The 20,830-nt window shown below is 40.4% G+C and overlaps 1 protein-coding gene across 1 annotated transcript; it reads right to left on the reverse strand.

The window, feature by feature from the left end:
• Window positions 1–984: 984 nt before the first annotated feature.
• Window positions 985–20,663, reverse strand: MKRN1 (makorin ring finger protein 1). Its single transcript, XM_054387061.1, has 8 exons — window positions 20,574–20,663; window positions 13,083–13,211; window positions 10,523–10,743; window positions 5,047–5,273; window positions 4,336–4,550; window positions 3,553–3,663; window positions 2,973–3,111; window positions 985–2,554 (listed from the first exon to the last, which is right to left on the reverse strand). The coding sequence occupies exons 2-8, from the start codon at window positions 13,202–13,204 to the stop codon at window positions 2,342–2,344; spliced, it is 1,248 nt and encodes a 415-aa protein (XP_054243036.1). The 5' UTR covers window positions 13,205–13,211; window positions 20,574–20,663; the 3' UTR covers window positions 985–2,341.
• Between the last annotated feature and the right edge of the window lie 167 nt (window positions 20,664–20,830).

Below are 20,830 nucleotides of genomic sequence, written 5' to 3' on the forward strand. Positions count from 1 at the left end.
ACTGCCTCCCGCAAAGCCCATTATTTATCTGTGCATTCCCAGCTTCCCCTGTAAGGCATAGAAAAGTCAGGTTTAGAAGCAACACCATCCACCATTGTGCCATAGGCACACACACAAAAAATAAAGCCATGCCATTTGTGGACCCTTATGATGGGAAGCTGATGAATGTGCTCTGGCAGGTAGGTTTTAATACTTTTTTTTTTCCTTAACAGACCATATCTCTGTTAAACTTAGGTTTGAATGCAGCTTTCCATTAGGAACTTATGTTCACTATGCAGGGGAAGAAAGGCTAGCCCTTTCATTTTCACCTGTTTCTCCCTATACCAGTTTTAAACGTCATTTGCTCATTACATTCAAATCCTTTCCTTCCTTCTGTACTTGCCAAAACAAAAAACAATCAAAAGACGGGTTTAGACTGTTCAGTTAAACTTCTTAGTCATATTCCTCAGTATCTGAACACATTTCTAGTAGTTCACTTGCAGCTTGATGTCTTTTTTTCTTCAGAAGAATGCTTCTCTTTGAATACACATAGGCTTAAAGCAGCATGTGGATGCTCAGGAAGTGGCCTGTAGCAATGCCTGGACATGCTGTCCAAACAGCATGATGACAGGAAACTGTCAATAGAACATTACTGCAAGTGACTTTGTCCAGGACAAGTAAAATTTACACACTATGGTACCTAACTTCCAAGAAAGCAAACCACGCACACTGCCATTCGTGGCCCCATCTACTCCTTGATCAGTTGAACTGTCTCAACTGTCTGTTCAGGTGTTCCTTACAGGCTCTTTGCTGGAAAGGTTAATACCAAATTAAAATTCCGTATTAGCATGACACAATTCTTCAGGAGTGACATGATCGAAGTGCCTTTATATCTACAGAAACACAGATAATCAAGCTGGAAAAAAAAGAACTTTAAAACTTAAAAAAGAACAGACTGACTTCTTGTTTACTTTTTTTGTTTTTTTTTATTTGGGAAAAGTGCTTCTTACAAAAGGCAGCTGCAAAACAATACATTATAGACCTCAGAACAATTTCTCATTCCATTTAAAAGTGAAAGGAGAGGCAGTCTAAGGGACAAGAGCAGCAGGAGAACAGATCACGGGGCATCCACGAGTCAATAAAAAACAGCAATAACAATGCAAGGTTAAAATTCTTGTGCTGGGGCTTTGGTGGCAAAGTAATTTTCTCAATGCAAATTACAGCCAGAAACTGCATGACTGCCTTTGTAAGCAGTAACTCACATAACCTGAACAGCTTTACCAGGCAACACAACTGCACAGCTCAGATGCTGAGAGGTACATGTACCTCAAGCCAGCTGAGAGGCAAAGTGATTTCCTAGCGAAGCTCACAGTTTACATGGTTACAGCAGGTTCTAAAACTTACAGAGCAATAAAGCTAAAGGGGCCTCTCTGGTGTTCCTCTGACCCCGCCTTGGCTAACCGGATTTCTGCTCCTGGACAACCCTAATCATACATATGAAAGAGAGCTGGTGTACTAGGGAGGGCCGTCTATTAAGTTAAGCAATAGTTAAGATCACTGCCACAGACCGGGCTGAGACCACTAAACCAGTTTCATGTCCAATTGGAGGCTAGATTTCATGCACCAAGAGGGGATGAAAGATGGTTTTGTTATCTTTAACTTACACAGAGTCTCCCCATCCTTGAGGTCCAACCCTACATTTATCTGTATATACACATAGAGAGTTCTCCTTTCACAATGACGTTTTCCTTTCATGCTAAACACAGTAAAAACCCAGAACGTTCACACCTGGTTCTGGTTACACAGTAGTAATAGTAATGTGCAAGTAAACAAGAGACCAAAATCACAAATGAAGACGTGTACATGAGGGGGCTGGAACAGAGCTGATGCCAGAATTAGAGTATTTTTATCTGGCCAAAATCAGAAATATTGGTACAAAGACAGAAAATAGGCCGTCAGCCAATTTACATCCCCACTGCATGGCCACTGCTCATTTTTGTATCTGGGCTCTTCAAAATGAGTGTGGAAGTCCTGTAAACACTTTTAACCCTGGAACTGGGTGAACTCTGTTGGGTACACAGATGAAGCAACAAATCTAAGCTAACTGTTTGACAGTTAAATTCATTTTTACAAAAACTAACATTTTAAAGATTTTTTTTTTTTTTGTTATTTGTTTAAACAGAGGAAAAACAACACTCCTGGGATGGGAAGGGATGGGAAGAGACAGACCCTGGGTAAAAGTTATTACAACAGCACCTGGAATTGATCGGCCTGCCTAGGAGAACACAGGCACTGCCACAACACCACAGGTAATAGCTACTGCCTGAAGCCAAGACAACAGTCCACACTCCACTGACAGGTGCTATAGATCCAAGTCATAATAATCTTCCAGCTCATCATGAAACAAGTCCCACTCATCCTCAGAATCCGTTAGCTCATCATCACCTCCTGCTGCCAACAGCATAAGCAACATCTCACCAAGCTCAAAGGTCACTACCTCATCCTCATCGGTCTCAAACAGATCACCATTCTCTCGCTCCTCAATGAACTCCCAGAAACGATTCCTCCGCTGGGCCTGCAAGTGGAACACAAGCAAGTGACCAAGTGGTACAGGTAGGAGTCTTCTTGGAAGCTTACAAGATTCGGTCTCCAGTGTAGTTTTCTGACATGCAAGAATCATGTTTCTCTTTCAGAATGATACTGACCTCCAGTAGAATTTACCCTTACACTCCCCTATTTATGTTACCAAACATTTCTATTTCAGTATGTTGGTAGTAGGAAAGGGTTTTTAATTCACTCTTTCCATCTTGGCCTCCAGCATTCAAGTTTTAGATCACACCATCTCCTTCAAATTCATCACCACAGAGGTCTACCAGAAGTAAGAAAACTAGTCACCATTTCCCTGCCCTCTTCTCTTGTCAAGGCAACTGATTTAACACACACCCCTCTTGTGCTCTTTCTGCATAGGAAGAACAAAAAACAGCAGCACTGACCCGGTATCTACTTGAAGTTCCCACTTTGGGTCTCTGTGGCTCCTCTCTGCGTCCATCAGGATAAGCATGTTTGTAAAAGCAGTTCCCTCCAAAAGGACAGCTCCCGCGGCCCTCATCAAAGTACCTGCATGGCTTGTTGCTGGAAAGGAAAACACCACAGCCCTTACTCACAGCGGACCCCAAACATCCTTCGGAATTGCAATTCACTGTAGTCTAAAAGGATCCCAGGTACCACTGGTAGCTGAAAGAGTTCTGTCAGTTAATACCTGCACACAGAAGTGATGTATCACAGTGCGGGGGTCAATGCATGCATACAAACTGATGGCTCACAGTGCATAAGCTTGTACTACCTTATGGCTACACCTCCAGCATTCTGCATATAGAATGGGAGGACTGAAGTAAAAAAAACATAGGAACAACTTTATTAACTGTGGTTGCATGCATCTATGGGCAGACAGGCAAGGATGCACCTGTGGTAGTAGAAAGGAGGTGTGAGAGGGCTTTATATCAACATCCTTATTCTCTGGGTGCGCCCTCTTCTCTGCAGTCTCAACCCGACAAAAGGCTGCAGTGCTCATACCTCATTGCCTCCTTGTATTTCTGAATGAGTTTCTGCTTCTCTTCCTTCTCCTCCACCCAGTACTCACTTGGAATGACAAAATTAGATGTAATTCGACATTCTGGGCAGGACCTGGGGAATGAACAGACTGCTGCAAAATTCCATGTTACAGGGTGCTCCCCCTCATAACAAGTCATGGCCTGTAACCACCTTTAAAGACGTACTGTATCTGCACACTTGCTCTGTGAGCCTTTCAATCCAGATTCACTCTTACATGAGTGCAACCTAAGCTCCTCTTCAAGAAGTCAATGGAAATGGCAGCTAGTCAGCTTGTCTCAGAAAAGCTTGAAAAAACACTTCACGCAGACTCCTTTTTCTTTAGAATTAAATAAATTTATTTTGGTTTGATTTCCGTATTTATTTGAATGGAACTTCTAAATTGAGAAATGGTTTGTCAGCTGCTTAATAACTAAAGCGGTGATGAATTAAGACGCATACATTCTGAACTGGTTAATCTGTTTTCAGATTCCTGGCTAAGTGTCCAAGACATCAACAGTAACCACTGGACAACACGCTACTAAATAAAGTTTTCTACCATTAGCTGAGTTTTGCAAACTTAATCCATATTAACCAAATCAGAGTGTAAATGTTATCCCTAATGATTGTTTCACTTCCAAACTGAAGTTAGTATGCATTAAATGCAGTCTCTGTGCAGTCTGCATCTGGAAGTCTGTTGCAAATTGTCACGTGTTACTAAGTTCTTCCATAGTAACAAAGCACATTCAAAATGGGAAAGTGCCTCACTTTATAATCTTGCTCTCAAATTGCTTAGCACTCCTCCACTTGCGGATGCACTTGAGACAGTAAGTGTGGCTGCAGTTGGAGAGGATCCCAAAGCGGCGCTCACTAGGATTAGCTTTCTCATACACCACCTCCATGCATATCCCGCACACCATGTCTTTACTACGCTGGACGGCAAATGAAAGCTCCATGTCCTTCTCATGAGCTTCAATGCAAGACTGAAATGGAGAGACAAAGAAAACAACTACAGAGACAACTGTCATGTGGTGAACTCTACGCAGGTTTTTAATCTCGGGTTTAGTCTGCTGTTTTGCATAATGAAGGGAGCGTGATTAAGCTGAAAAATCTTTATTCTAAAAATAAAAATAAATTTTGCTCATATGGTGGGGAATAATCCATTTGGAGTTCAAATTCCTTTCTTCAGACATTGCTTTTAAACATGGAAAAAGCAATCTAAAATACCATTCAGTTTTACTAGGCAAAGAACAAAGCTTTAGTATCTTTAAGCAGACTACTCTCCCTGCACAGATAAGGAAACACAAATGCTTTTTTGAGTCTGGCCTTGACAGGAAATAGTCCAGTTTACAACAGGAATTTCATTCATTGCCTGACCTGCGTGTACCTTCAAATGAAAGGGAATTAGTGACAAGTGATTGTGGGGAGCTGGGAAGCAGTAACTTAAAGCTGTTTAACACCAGACAGTTGTTTGCTTACCTTTATGTGCTGGGATCTCTGCGCAGCATCAATTGGATGCAAGACCTGCAGTCCACACATGTCACACACATCCCCATGGATATACACGCAGTTTTCCCCATAACGACATTCTCCTACTGCAGCGTAGGGGCAAAGCTCCTTCTTTATCTCCACATCTGCTTGCTGCTTTTCGTACTCCTCCTCAATCACCATTTCCTGCAAGGGTGCTTCAGCACAGGAAGGAGCAGCTGGAAATAAAATTACAGAGAGTAAGCAATACATTCAGATTTAGAACACTGGAAACAAATACATTGTTTTAATACAAAGTAATCTTCAGGTAACTGTGGTCAAGTTATCAGAAGAGAATAGTAAAAGCAACCAAGGTTCATTTCAGTCCAATTTTCACACCTTCAACCTGAACTAAAAGTTTTTTTCCCACTCAAGAATGCACAACTGATTTCTTTGTCCTTCAACCTACACAAGACTAAAGCAATCAAGACATCAGTGGTCAGATTCAGATCCATTTATGGGCTAAATCCACGCCAGAAATTTCCCACCAGTCATCAGCAGCTTCAGCATATTTTTATGCAAATTCTCTTTTAGCAATAATCAAACAAGTTTACAAATCTCTCACTACTCTGAGAATCAATTTCATATCACCAAGTTAACAGACTTTTTTCCTCAAAACTACACAGCTGAAGCAAGTTACATCCAGCATAACATGACGCTAGTATGGAAACACAACACCAGCAGTTCCTGATGTGCAGGTTAATTGCCATGTTGTTTTGCCTGAACAACAGGATTTCACTTCTACACTCCCAGACATCCCTGTGAATGACACAAAACCCATGTCCATGCCTGTTGTCAAACTCACTCAGTTCTAGATACTTGCACCAAAACCCTACTGAAATTCAGGTTATTTTCATCGTGTTCTAAGCTATAATCTCTAGAGAGCCTTTCCAAGCCCTGACATTCTATGATTCTATGATAATCCTAAAAAAATTATCTGGAATAGGTGTCATTTCCCATCCCCATTTACACAGCTGCTGCTTAATACTTCTCCCTGTACCTCTAGAGTGTATATATGCTTCTTTGGGTGACCACAAGCCAAACAGCCTTTTGAGATTATTAGGGAAGTAGGATGATGAACTAAATTACAAGACAGAAGTAGTCAGCTTGAAACTGAAGATATAATAAATGCAGAAGAACAAGAAGGCATTATTATATTCAGAATAAATACCAAGAACAACAGTAGTTGTACTTGATTTACATAACCAGTAGCTGTCACAGCCCTAACAAGTCATGTATGCTACAAAAAAGTGTAATGTTTTTAAGCCTTTTTAGCACTAGATTAGAAAACTCTGCAAAAAACTATCAAAGGCATACCTGGATCAGTAAAAATAAATTACTGACTCTTCAAAAAGAATCAGAGGCTACACATTTGCAGTTTTCATCCCCATGGAGCACAGAGATACAATAAGCATGTATCAGACTGTTTGCTTTTAGACACGGAGGAAAAGAAAAACCAGGTCCCTGAAAGCTCACCATTTGGGCAGGTAAGTAAATATTGAAGATGAGTGTAGAAAAATACTAGCTCTCAAAATAAAGACAAGGCTGCTTCTTGAACCATCTCTGATCCCACTGGTCTTGGGTCAGACTGCTGGCTATAAACACACTCTTCAAAAGAAAGTAAATGACATAACAAGTCAACTGTCAAGCTCTTCATATTTCAGTAAGACATTCACAGTCAAAAAATAATTACCTCTTAAATTCTATTGAGATGACACCAAGAAAAGTAACAAGTAAGCATATACTAGACTCTACCTATTCATCTCAGTAGCCTAACGTAATACAAAAATCTGTACTTCTTAACTGAAATCTGCCCTCCAGTGTGAAATCCATGGCCTCCAATTCAAAATAAGTAACAAAACCCACAGCCACCAGACAATTTTTATTCCCTTGACTCTACTAATTTTTGCAATGTTTTTTCTAGTTATTGTTACAGATATTTTTTATCTAGTTGATTCATATGACTGGATATTTTGTTTGACCCCTACTGAGAAAGGAAAGTTTAGCAGATCCTAGTATGGATGAATGGAAGCTTACGACTAGACAGACAAGTGCAGCTGAGCCTCACAGGAATCAAATGATATGCTACTACTTTTAACAGGGCTCACAAGATGATCATCTTTGCTTAAGGCAATCTTATATCCCTAGAAAAGGCTTACTGTGAAAGAGGCACATCTGAAGCTTCTCTTAACAGAAAACTTTTCCAGTCACCTGCACTCCTCTCAAGGATACCTTTTGTAAAAATTTTGTTCATTAAACCAAACAAAACAATAAAAACCAAAATCCAGAGCAAAACAAAAACCACTTATTACTTGAGGTTGAGAATAAGGGTCTTATACCTCCAGAGACAGACCTAAAAAATCATTTATTTACTATGCTAGTCCACAAGAGAGAGCAGAGCTAAACATACTGGCACGAAAGAAGTAGAGTTGTTACTTAAACCACCAGAACTACATACGTCAACAAGGACAGTACACAGTGCAGCTACTAAACTTCAGCCCAGTCCACAACACCATCCTTGTACACAAAAAACCCCAAGTACAACCAGTTCTTCATGACTAGACATCTAGATAGTAAGATAGAGAACTATGAATGTCATTCTTTCATAATGGCTCTGGATACTTCTACAGTATGAGAGGGTGGGATAGGGAAAAAACATGCTCAAAGTGAGAGTTTTCCAGTCTTCTGCACTGTCCCAACACTTCCCCTCCTCCCCAAGAGCTCTATTTCTATGAAATAAAAGCCAACTAGTATTCCCACTCCTGAGTAACTCAGCTTTTGTAACCTACCGCCCTACATGCCCATCTGCTGCACTCACTGTATCTGCTACAGTTTTGCTTCCTCTTTAAAAACAAGATCAGAGGAACTCACAAGGTTCCACATCCTCTACAGAATTATATTTACACTGTTTTCAAAATCACTACTCTCCAGCAGGTGGACCCCATCCCTACATTCTCACTGCCCCTTTTAGTCAACAGGGTTAAACACATACCAGTGAAAAGAAATAGTTCATTACCTTCAATTCACACTCCATCTGCCTTCACTCTAGGACATACTTTGTAGCATCAAATATATACATTTTGTAGCAGCAGGAAACAGCCACCCAGTTCATAGTGTTTCTTGTATTCTGCCTTTCTACTCTTCCTCAATTATATCAGAACATCTAGCAGCAGCAGAACAAATAGGGTAATAAAGTGCATCTGTACATCAACCAAGTAAATGTCTGAAGAACATCTCTATTTTCCTTGCTAGGCCCTGAGGTCATCAAGATAGCATGTTTAGTCCCAATCAGAGAATCGTCTGCTTTAGCAGAATGTTTTGTCTCATAGTAAAAGATGAGCATCACAGCCCCAAGCTATGCATGCTTAAACTGTCAACCCTGAATCTTTGGCATTTCTAACACGATGTAAAACACACAAGCTTCTAGCTAATCTTGAAAAATAGGTTCCATTTTAAAAATTCCAAGTACCTGTACCTTTCTCTCCAGGCATTTGGTAAGAATGGAGGATAAGGCTTTAATGTATACACTGTGGCACACGCTGCACATATCTTTGCTATCACTATAGCATATTCTTCATTTTTATAGCTCAATAAAAGACAGTGACTTCAGAAAAGCAGTTTTTAAATGCAGCTTTTAAATAGTCACCACAGGAATTAACATCACAGCACTGCTCAGGAACAGTTTGTACATCAAAACACACCAAATTTCAAAGGATACAAAACAGACTTTTGAACAAGATTCAGAGAATTGTGGCAGCCACCAGTTTCCATGAAAAATAAACCTGACCCTCTAAAAAAAATGAACTGCTTCAGTAAAACTAAGTGAGTTAAAGGTACAATGTTCTTATGACTCAGCACCCGCTCTCCTATAAATAGCAGATGTATTTAAAAAGACCTCTGCTAAAACTCACAATTAATTGATTCCAAAGGAGGGTCACCCAGCCATCAAGGGAATAAAACCCACAAAAAGAGGCTGAGGAAATGGATTTTTTTCAGCTTAAGAAGTGATCTTATTGCCATCCTCAACTACATGGAAAAAAAGTAAGAGAGAGCCAGACTGTTCCAGTTGTGCTGAGGACATGGGACAGAAGGCAAGCTGATGCAGGGAAGAAAAAAAGAAAGGGGGGGGAGGGGCAGGGGGTAAAAAAAAAAAAAAAAAATCAAATTACATACTAGAAAAGAGTTTTCCCTTGAGAAAGAAGTCAAACACTGCAAAGGTTGCCCAGAGGTTATGCTGTTTTGAGCATCTCTGAGGATACAGATTAAACTAAATAAAGCCCCTGGCAACCTGTCATAGCTGACCCTGCTTTGAGCAGGAAATGAAGTAGATGGAATCTAGAGGTCCCTTCCAACCTAAATGATTCTATTATGATTAAAAGCTTGAAAAATGGATCCTTTGTCTCAGCAATCTCAGGAACTCTATCTTTTATGACAATAAGATGACACACTACAGGTAGAAAACAAGTTTTCATTCCTGTGGACTACACTCAAGTCACAGACCAAACAATTCCACAATCAGACTTCTCAACAACACTAGCAAAATACTAATGTTGCTCAACCATTCCCTTCTTCATGCCTCCTTAAATCAGATCAGAGCAGGCTTCAGCAGCACCCTGTTACACTGAGAAGGTAATTCCTCTTTCCAACTCAGAGAATCTGAGTAGTGCTGTGGAGATAAAGTGTAACCTGAGCACTGTATGACACAGCTTCAGACTCTTCTGGACACAAGGTGTCCATTTCAGATTCAATTATTTCATGGCCACAAGCCTTTGGTTTGGGCAGCCAAATACCAGAAATTATGCTAAAGACATTCGGCCTAGTCTTCACATGAACTTTAAGCCTTTGTGCCATCTTTCCACACAAAAAGCAGATGACAAGTACACTACTTGAAAGAGTCTGGTGCCATATGATGACCCTTCTCAATCTCAATGTGAGCTGTCACAGTATTGGTCAGTCAAGTGTCAGGAAGGTAACTAGCAAACCTGTTTTCCAGCCTCTAGTCTGAACTACAGTTGGATTCATGAAAGCAACCACGAGGCTTCAATTCTTTCTACAAGAATCTGTACCTCCACTGGAAAAACCTTTAGAAGACTGGGAAAAAGAGCAACAAAAAACCAAAATAAAACAACCAACTCCAAGACAAACAAGACAGCAGATTATCTTTTCAGAGCAGTGATACCAATTGCATCACAATTTTCTTCTCCCATCAAAGCTGAGAAAGTCCATTTCAAAGGAGACTCTGCAAGACATTCAGAGCCATAATAAGAGGAAGCTAGTTATGCAGAAACTGTCTTTATACCTGGTTTTAGAACATTAGGATACAGCAGTAGTAACTGACATAGAATGGTCCAACTATTCACATCAGAAAATCCAAATATAAACCATTGACCCATGACAGAAATTTACTGCTATCCCCGTATCAGCTTACCACGTCCGCAATATGGCTGCCCAGGGACAAACTCTACAGCATTCACCCAGTCTTCAGCACCTATTCCTGCAGCTGCCAGATCTGCACTTTCATCTTCTATCTCAGCAATAATTTCGTCAACTGTTTCAGGGAGTAATGCGAAGTCTGAGGATACCGAAGGATACATTTTTGCTTCTGGATTCACATCAGTCACTTCTTCCTGTTGCTTAGTATGTTCATATCTAAAAAATTGAAATACATGATGTCAACTCCTCACAAAAAACACCTTCATAAAGCAGCCCAAGGTATTGAAAATAAACTGATTAAGAAGTGTGTATTCAGAAGGAGGATGTAGAAACGGCTTGGAAGAGAAAGCCACTAATGATCCTTCCTTTACAGGAACTTGCTTCCAATTGTCTGATCTGTCACCACTACTTGAGGAAACAGAAGGTTCTCCATGATTTTGGCAGAAACACAGTAGCATACACAGTTTCTGCTTAATTCACATAGAATGAAGTTCAATTATGTCCAAAACTGGTCACATGCCTATTAAGCATGTACTACTACATATGTATTACTGAATGAGATGAAGTAGTTCATTCAGCTTTCAAAAGAAGAGATTAAAGGCAGATGCTGCTGCCTTCAGCTATCTTGTGGAAAGCCATGGGAAAGACGTGCAGATAATCAAAACTTCACTGGATACCACCACTTTGGGCAACCTGACCTAAGCTGGTAGTACATTTAGCACAGCTCCAGAGATCCTCACAGTCATAACTCATTCTTTTTCTGTATCTTGCCTCATTCAAATTTTATGTTGAATTTCAGTTATTTCTAATGCTTCTTTCAATTTACTGTGGAAAACGATGCCCAGAACCACTTTGATCCCTACCACCCACAACAATCAGGAAAGCACTATGTCACTCAAAAATCTGTCTTCCAGCAATTAGTAGATTGCATGGGAAAATAAATTACAGGTGCATCTTTGAAGTCTGGGGTATCTGTTGACTAATTTCAAGGACAAAGAGAAGGAATTTTTGGAGATCATACTTTTAAGCAACTGTGATTCATTTATCTTGTGTCAGATTGAAAACAACAAAGTGCCACAGTTCTTGCATATTAAAGAGATGCTCCCAAGTGAATGTCAGCTTTGATATCCTAAGGTAGCTATGACGCACAAATGTAAAATAGCCTTCAGACTCCTATAACAATGGTCTTCAAAGCAGTATGCATGCACCCTAGGGGGTGTACAAGACAATCCATTGGGCTACAGAAGAAAATAGTAGGACTTCTTGTCTTTTCTCCTAAATAATAAATTGTTTTACTAATAATCAGCATACAGATTGACAGTGGTGTCCTCAGTCGGTCCATATTTTAGAGGAGGGTCCCACACATGGTGTAAGTGAGGCGTCCTGAAGGAGCAGTGGGTGTTCCATCACACAGTGGATTGACAGTGGCTCCATCGCTCGTTTGTTCATTCTTAGCGTATTTCAACACACTGCACTTAGTTTGTGACCAATTGTGACTGACAGGTTATATTATCCTGTTTCATGTAAATGAACTCTGACAAAACTGACAAGAGGCTTAAAAAGTTTCTGGCAAATAAAGTTTGGACTGAACACAACAGCGACAATGTGAGCACATGCAAACAAGAAGAGAATGTCAGAAGTAACACTTCTCCTACTACAAGCTCTTCATAATCTATAAATCTATGTATTGGTTACAGAGTGTGCTAAAAATTTTTTTTACTGATAGGGTACACAATCAGAAATTTGGAGACCACTGATCTCCATGATCAAGAAAGCAACATTGGCAGGTAAGACTAGGGAGATGCCTATTTTTGTTATCTTTCTTACATAATAACCACATTAAATATGAAAAATAAAGCTATGAACTAACATATGAAGTGATGCAAATGTTTAATCATGCATTAGATCTGCAAGAAGACAGAATGTTGAAATGAATAAATTTTAATGATGTGAACTTCAGATGATGCAAACATTGTAAGACTGTTTAAGCTTTACTACAGTAGGAATGCAGCTGTTTCCTTCCTTCACATTTGTTTTCAATAATTTCAGGGGTATAGATTAAGCCATACTATGTTTCTGTAATCTACATTTTGTATAAGCAATATTTTAGAATCTATGACTACACTCCAGTTACTTCTCCAAAATGGCACTTCAAGTATCACAGTAGCAATTCTTGAAGAGATGTATGCAGCGTGATCGCTTACCAAATGCAACTCAGTTCCACCAGTTCAGCTAGTTTGAAATGTAGTCTCAGATTCCAATGAATTCACATACTCCTGTTATTAACAAACAAACAAACAAAAGAAACCCCACACCCTGACAACTAGTACTTTTACCAAAAACAGTTCTCTTCTTGCCTCTATTTATTTCCACAGCAAAGCAAACACTACAGTATTTTGCAAGAGAAGGAGTTTGTGAAAAGAAGCTATTTTCATCACTTATGAAGCTGCAATGGAAGAGGAAAATACTTCGATATTTATTGTATTTGTCAACTCTCTACATAGAGTCTCAGAGTGAAATTACTTCCCTACATGATGGTCAAAGGCATTTCATACCTGCAATGATCCCCATAAGCACAGCATCCTCGCTGGTAATACCTGCACACCATAGCAGACTGACTAGTGGAGAGGTCATGGGAGTAGCGACAGTTGTCTCCTTCCTTGCAAACTCCATGCATGAAGTATCTGTGAGAGAGAAGATCACTGTGAATTAAGGAGAAGCATTGAAGCTGTAAACAAAATATTTGGATGGTGAGATGTTCTAGAAATCACACTATGATGAATTCAGAACATCACTAACAACTCACGGTTACAACTCTCTAGTATAAACATAAAAATAAGAACATCTGAGTAAAGATCACACAGTTAGGGACTCGCACTTATTCCTGAAATTCCTCGCACTTAAATTCCTGAAAAAGTCTGCAAAGCAAGGCTTATCCTGGGCTGTGACACAGAGAGGAAAGCATCCTGGGTAAAACAGGTGGGGACAAAGTTCCTGTGTGTTCTGACACCAACAAAAACCTCAGACAAGCCCATCACTGAATCAAAGAATCGCTATCAGCCACACCTTAAACAGTTTTCCTGAGGTCTTACATGTATTTTGAATTTGTAAATAGTTTGATCAGAAGTTACTTCCCTTCCAAGAATGCAAAACATTTTTCTGATGGATAATTACATCTGACAAAACACACATATTAGTTCTTGCCATAGAAGACATAATCAGCAGAAGCACCCTGCATGATACAGTGCTGCCTGCCTGCCTTGAAAGAATTGGGTAGTTTCAAAGCTTTTGAGTGCATTTTACTGAAATTTAGCACATCAACTCAAGTATAATTAAGCATCCTCAAATTCAACTATTAAAGAAAATTAAACAGTGATTTTCCAGTTAATTTAGGTGTTAACCTAGAAGACACAAGCTTTTTTAAATGTAAAGCATCCTATTCAGACTCAATATGCTCTCATCAAAATCACAACTGAAAATACAAGTTTAAGCATATCTTTCACAATTAACATAGAAGTACTAACCAAGGAAAATGAAACAATAAAATAAAAATAATTAAAAAATAAAACCAGACAAAAACAAACAAAAACCCCAAACACCTCCCCCTCTGCAAAAAAAAACAAACAAACAAACAAAAAAAACCCCACCCAACAAACCAAAGCCCAACAACTCTGTAAGAAGGGAATCCACCAACAAATTTACCAACACATCCATTTATAAAGAGAAGCATTGGCTCTAGATATCAAGTAATTTGTAAGCTCTGAACTAGTTGGAAACAGCAAGACTTGATAAAGGAGAAAATTTGTTATAAATTCTTTGCTGGCCTATCAAACACATTTGAGGGAAGACTGAGAGGTGGATTATACCCTTTTAAACCTACCTTGCTGCTGAAAGGGGCAGTCCTGGACTCCTCCTGTTACACACTTTCACCACTATTCTTTCCTACTAGCACACCTAACATAGCCAGAAGAACCAGATCCTCTAACCAGCTGACTGCACAGCCATACATCAGTAGAGACAGAACAGAAGGATCATCTTCCTATAGCCCAAACTAAGAGGAGGACAAAAACAGCACATTAAAGTCAATATTCCTTAAAGTGTCACATGAACTTCTGCACAGGTACTTAGTCTGCCTGATTTTTAAGAAGTTAGATAAAACAAAGTGAACAATTCAACAAATTACATAAGACCTACATTTGTAATCCAGTACTAGGGATATGTTAAAACCAGAGGTAAGCCTTAGGAGGGCTGACAATTCTCCATGAGCAAAAACTATTCAAGGTACCAAGAACAACCAACCATCAACTGACACCTGCAATACACCCTCCTGTCACCTATCTGTAGCCATGTACTAATCAGCTAAGAAATGTGGTCCTACATCAAAATAAGTGGTATAAGACCAAGATGAGGCTCTGCAACATTCTCCCCAGAGAGATGAGTATCCTAGTCACATTTGCCAGATGGTTGCACAAACAGCTAAGCCTGCGCACATCAGAAACAGGGTGTTGCAACAACAAAATAAAAACCTCCACACTCCACACACAAGACTGTCCACCATGAACTAAAAAAAGGGCCAAAGCCCCCCAAAACCCAAACATCAAAAACACCCACCACCTACTCACACAGCAACACCAGACCACACCACAACTCATTCACAATCAAATTCATCTCAAGGAGGAAAATAAAACATTACAAAACCCCAACAACCCAGGAGTGGGATCAGAATATAACTGGAATTTCTGGCTTGCTTTTTAGGCACAGGAGTCACATCAATAGGGTAAAAAAAAAAAAAAATTAAATCAAGTTTATTAACTGTTTGCTGTTGTTATCCTCACCCTCAGCTTATTTACACACAACATTGCTTCCCCCATGTGTTGGGACATGCAACTTCACAGCCACCTGCTGACTCAGAGTCAGGAAATGGCTTCAGATGTAACCTGACATTCCTTTTGCCACCCCAATGGTTATTTTCAATCTAGATCAGATCACTGCACTGCTTAAGCCAACCGAGCACTAGGACAGCACTACAGCTGAAATAAGTGACTAAGAAGCACCAACCTGAAAAGTGAGGACTTGCTCAACATAACTTATCCTAAACACATATGCCTCAAAATCAGGCTCTCACACTGCTTGTTAGAGCTTCACATCCCTTTTCCTTCTTTCCCAGCTCACATTACAAAATCATCTGCACATACCAGATTTGTACAGTTCTGAAAGTTGTCACAATTCATTTCATCAAGACAGCAGACTATAGAGGGGAAAAAAGAAAAAAACCCCACACAACAAAAGCAAACAACAAAAAAACAAACCACAAAACCAACCAGAAAAAACCCCAACCCCACAACCCTGAAACACAAGCTTAATTTAATTCACATGTCACTTTTAAAAGCCTGCAAGCTTATGCAACAAACTGAGTATCATTTGACAAAGAAAGCTGGGGTGGGAGGACAGAAAAATCTCTTTCTTTAAGGATTACACCAGTTTCCCCCTCTCTCTTCCCACCAAGAAGAGGTAAGATTTTTTTTCTTCTTCTCCAGTTCAAGGGTACAAAGAATTTAACATTCTACACATAAAATTGTGGTGTTTGGTTAAAATATGCTTTGGTGGAACATATGCTTCTGGTGAAAAGTAGCAGGACTTCTGTTGCAGAGCATCTTCACACAAGGAGTATTCAGTGTAACTGTAATTTAATACAACAGCCATACCAGCTACTTGTTTCTGGTTACAGGAAAAAAGAATCCTTAAAACTAAGAAATAGGTGAGCTATCTGCCTCACTCAGTGACCTGTAGAAGGGTATCTGAAATTCACATTCTGTGAAGTACCCAGAGTGCACATGTAATTTTATCTGAACAAGTAAAACTAGATCAAGACAAGTATATAACTGGATTTTCTCCCAGCTGCCTATGATGCCATCATCCATTTATTCTGGCAGCAGTGCTCTGTCTTCCTTATTCAGATAGGTGTGGTGAGGCTGAATAGGAAACCCAAACAAAGAACTCAATGGCATCCAAACCCAGATCGTCTCTCCAGTCTGGTTAATTGCTTTACTGTACAAAACAGAAGTTGGTACCAACACCCAGAAGGTAATAGTTGTCTGCACTGACATTTTATCACTGAAAAACATTTTTTGGAATCCTGTGGAGAAAACATTTGCCTAAGGCCAGAAAGCTAACAATTTCTCCAACTCCCTGGAATTCCAACCACTGGAGAAAGATTAGATGTTACAAATACTACAATTAATAGAATTCTTAAAATTTTCAAGTTTATCCAGGTTTTGATGACCTTGATTTCCATGACTTTGGAATATAATAACCTGCCAAAGACTTCGCTTTCCAATTCTAGAATATTACTTGCATTATCTGCCATAAGCTAGAGAAAACATTTGTAATACCTTTAGCAAAGACACTTTGGTGTTAAACACACAATTGATCCTACAATCCTGAACATATACTAGCTTTTTTCAGATGTTTCCTTCCATTGCATTCAGCCCTGTAATCCTGCTAGTGAAATCTATGCACAGCACTTCTGCCCAGAGCTTTTGAAGCTTGCAACGGGTTTGCTTATTCAGGTGTGGTTTGTTTTTTACTTCGGGTCCACTTAATCCTGCTTTCAGGAACCTCATTTTGTTTATTAAACTACGGTTTCCTTGAATCAGAATGCCACACCCAGAAGAGATATCGTTCAAAAAAATTGAAGGAGGTCATGACTGGAAGATGGGGAATCTCGGAATATATAGCCAGCTGCAGTCACTAGCTTCCTCAGGTGCCATGCAGAGACTGAGAATTCCTAGAGAACAAGGTAGCAGGGAACAGGGGAGGCGCACTGTTCTAGCACAGTATGTGGGCGTTCAGCCGTGTGAGTAGGTATTGAAATTCTACATGAGGTAACAACCTTAAGGAAAAGGAAAAAAAAAGTAGGTCTTAATAGCGTTTATCTCCTTGTCCATTCTCCTCCACAGCCTCCTTCAGCAAGAAGCTAGCGGGGATCCAGACCAGAGCACCTAATAAAGGGGTAATACAAGCCGGTTAAGAGGTCTGCGCTCCGCAGCTTATCACTAGTGCTACACTGAACTAAGGAGGCATGCCTTACCAATTCAGATTCTTCATTTTAGAAGGCATATGAATACCTGATCTAGGTTTTCAGAAGCAACAGCAAGGATGCAAACATGTAGACAACTCTCAAAATACACCAACTGGTCTTCAAAGGTTTATGTTGATACTAAGAAAACAAGTGAAATAGAATCTATTCACATCGACTTGATGACTTCATTATTGCATGATGCGTGGAAAATACAAGGATCTACAGCCAACAGTATCATGTCTTGGGGGGGAAAAAGTAAATTGTTGGCTAAACAACTGATCAACAAAACTGGAACCAGAGAGAAACTCGGTAAGGAACACCATTATTTTCTTATTTAAAATATACCAGTAAGAAAATAAACAGAATATTGAAAATAGTTATGAATTAGTTTTATTCCCCTGCAGATTAAAATTATTACAAAAACCTTGAAAACTGCTAAACCACAGAATGTAAAAAAAAAGTCATCATCTTTTAAAGAATGTGATGAATTCCTGTGTTTCACCCTGAGACTGCTAAACTTTAGCATAATAAGACTCATTAGCCAACCGATTTATCATATCAAATATTAAAAAAAAAGGCAGTAAGAACTTATTTTACAAATTCTAAAACTTACAGATCTGGTAACACAACAGTACTGCCTCACCATCAATGAAGTGCTAAGTCCTTATTTTGTATTGCCTAAAAGTTCTTCAGGCAGCATTTACTGTCATCCTCATTCAGGTAAATAAAATTCAAGTAAATAAAATCTATAAACAAATAAAACTGTGTAGTGTTACTCTAAAGAGAAACTGCTCTACCTAATACATTGAAAACACTTATTTTGAAATGCATTTCTTCATCTCAGTTAAATTCTCCAGCTCATTTAGAAAGGTAAAACAAGATTTGATAGTAAGAAATGCATCCTATTAAAACCAAATGTTGAAAACCAAAATTCTTGTCATACATCCCCAGAAGAATGTCGGAATTGCTAATTTCACTTTAAAGCTATTCTGCCTATAATATGGATGGTTCTGGCAAATAAACAATAAGCAAATAAACAATGGGATAACTAGAAGGACGTCAAAAGGAACAAAGAATTGAGAGATTCATTAGGTCCAAAGCTGATATCTCATTGTTATTTAAGCTCATACTAAAGCATGTTAACTAGCTTCCCACTAGTCCTGCATGTTTGCAAATAAATACATTCATCAGACAGACTCACTGCAAGATACATTAAAAAGACTCATTGCACTGCAGGACACTGATGAAATTGACTGCTTCTGTACCATGGCAGTCACCGTCATCAATAAATTGATTCATTGTGTCTGTTACTTGAGAACATCTATCTCTGTATATGTATCTCACCAATCCACTTCATCTAATTGAGTCTTTCGATCTTCAGAAATTACTAGGCAATCTGTATAGAGGGAGCACTAATTTATACCCTTGCAGCTCACCTAAAAGCTGAGCTCAGCATTGTTCTCGGTCATTCCCTCGTCACTGGTCTATGTTTAAGTGCCAAGCATCAAATATTAACCCGGTTATTCGTAAGCAAAACTCTGTGTGGGCAGAAGTACTCAGAACGATCCGAGAAACAGTGCTTCTCAAATGCGCAAGTTAACAGCACATTAAGCAAAATAAAGAGTGCTCAACAGTTAACAGGAGTGCTTTAAATACTGCAGGGCATACTCAACAGCACAAAAGAGAGACACAGCAAGCAAGCTCCCTGTGAAAGCCAAACAACAATTCTTAATACTGCTACCTCGGTCCGCAGTTGGCACAAAGAAAAAAACATGCAGAAGAGATAGAGAGTTCACAGCAGGATCCAGAGCCTCTTCCTTTTTGCCCACAGGATGTTACTTTTTGCTTCCCTGTCTGGGAATCTATTTTCCCAAAAATATATCCAGGCTAAGTGTAATTTAAAATTTTATTTAAATTAAAAAAAAAATCAAGTAGTAATAACAATTTTAAAAAATAATCAGGAGATGCCCCTTGATGCTAATCTCGGATTACCACTTGTTTTCATATAAACTGACTTAATGTATTTATATATTTACAAAACTGGTTTATATTCCTTTCAGCCCGCAAACATACCAACAGCGTAAATTTAAAAATAGTCCACCTGGCAAGCTTTACAGCATGCAGTACTATCTGCATAATCCCATTAAAAAAAAAATCTCAAGATGTGCAATTTGAAGGAACATAGAAATGAAAAATGACGCAGCAAACAGAATCTTAACGTAACACAAGTAGCAGCACTCCTCGTATTTTGCCGCTTGTCATGACTTATTCCCTTTCTCCAGTTTAATAAACAGTTCGTGCTATATGAATTACGAATTCATATCCATTTTTTTATATAAAAGGACAAGAACTCGAATCGTTTTGCATTTCTTGCTTTATTGCACTTTCTGGAACCTAGTTACAAGTCTCTTTCACACCGATCACTGTGGGCATATTTTCACACAAGCAATAGCAGCCCATGGCATCTCATGAAGAGTCAGCAACCCTTCCAAATCCCCCGGCACGGCAAACGGACGGTAGCCACATGCCATTTGCACGGCAGAGCAGCAGGGAACAGCCTCCCTTAAGGCCTGGGCAAAAGAAAGGCGCTTGCTCGCAGGTCCAACTCCCGAAGGCTAGGCCCAGGGCGCCCTCGACGCCAGCCGGTACTTCCAGCCATGAGCCGCCCCCGCCGTACTACATCCCCCACAAGCCCCGCCGCGGCGGCCAGTTTCCGCTCGGAGCCGCCGCAGGGCGCGGCGCGGCCCGGCCAGCTGCGCAGTTTGCCGCAGGCCTCGCCGCGGGCGCCGGGCGGGGCGCGGCAAGGCGGTGGGGGAGGGGGCGGTGCGGCCGAGCGCCTCGTGTACGTGACCGTGGGGGGAGGGGAGCGGCGCCGAGGCAAACGGCCGCGAAGCTGGGGGAAGGGCGGCCGCGACAGCTTTCCCCCCCACCGCGCTTCATCCCAGCAGCTGGGGATAGCGCGTACCTGCAAGTGACCTGCTTGGTCCAGCCGCCTCCTCCCGGCCCTGCGACGGGTGGCGGAACAGCTGCGAAGTCAAAGGCCGCCGCCGTCGCTCCCGCGGCCGCTGCGGCGGATGTTCCCAGGGCCGCGGCCGCCGCAGCGCCCGCCGTTGTTCCCAGAGCCACCGCCTCCGCCATTACTGTTTATCCCACACAGCGGCAGCACCGGAACTTCCGGGAGCACATTCTTCCGGCCGGGCGGACGGTATGCAGCCGGGAGGC

Source organism: Indicator indicator, chromosome 14 (genome assembly GCF_027791375.1).
Source record: "Indicator indicator isolate 239-I01 chromosome 14, UM_Iind_1.1, whole genome shotgun sequence".
NCBI lineage: Eukaryota > Metazoa > Chordata > Aves > Piciformes > Indicatoridae > Indicator > Indicator indicator.

Bases quoted from the DNA above. Each gene is read 5' to 3' on its own strand.
- MKRN1 (XM_054387061.1), bottom strand. From the start codon at position 13,204: ATGCATGGAGTTTGCAAGGAAGGAGACAACTGTCGCTACTCCCATGAC. The intron at 3,664-4,335 runs GTGAGGCACTTT...TTCATTCCCCAG, and splicing joins TTTGAGAGCAAGATTATAAA to GTCCTGCCCAGAATGTCGAA. The intron at 3,112-3,552 runs GTATGAGCACTG...TTTCCTTTCCAG, and splicing joins AAATACAAGGAGGCAATGAG to CAACAAGCCATGCAGGTACT.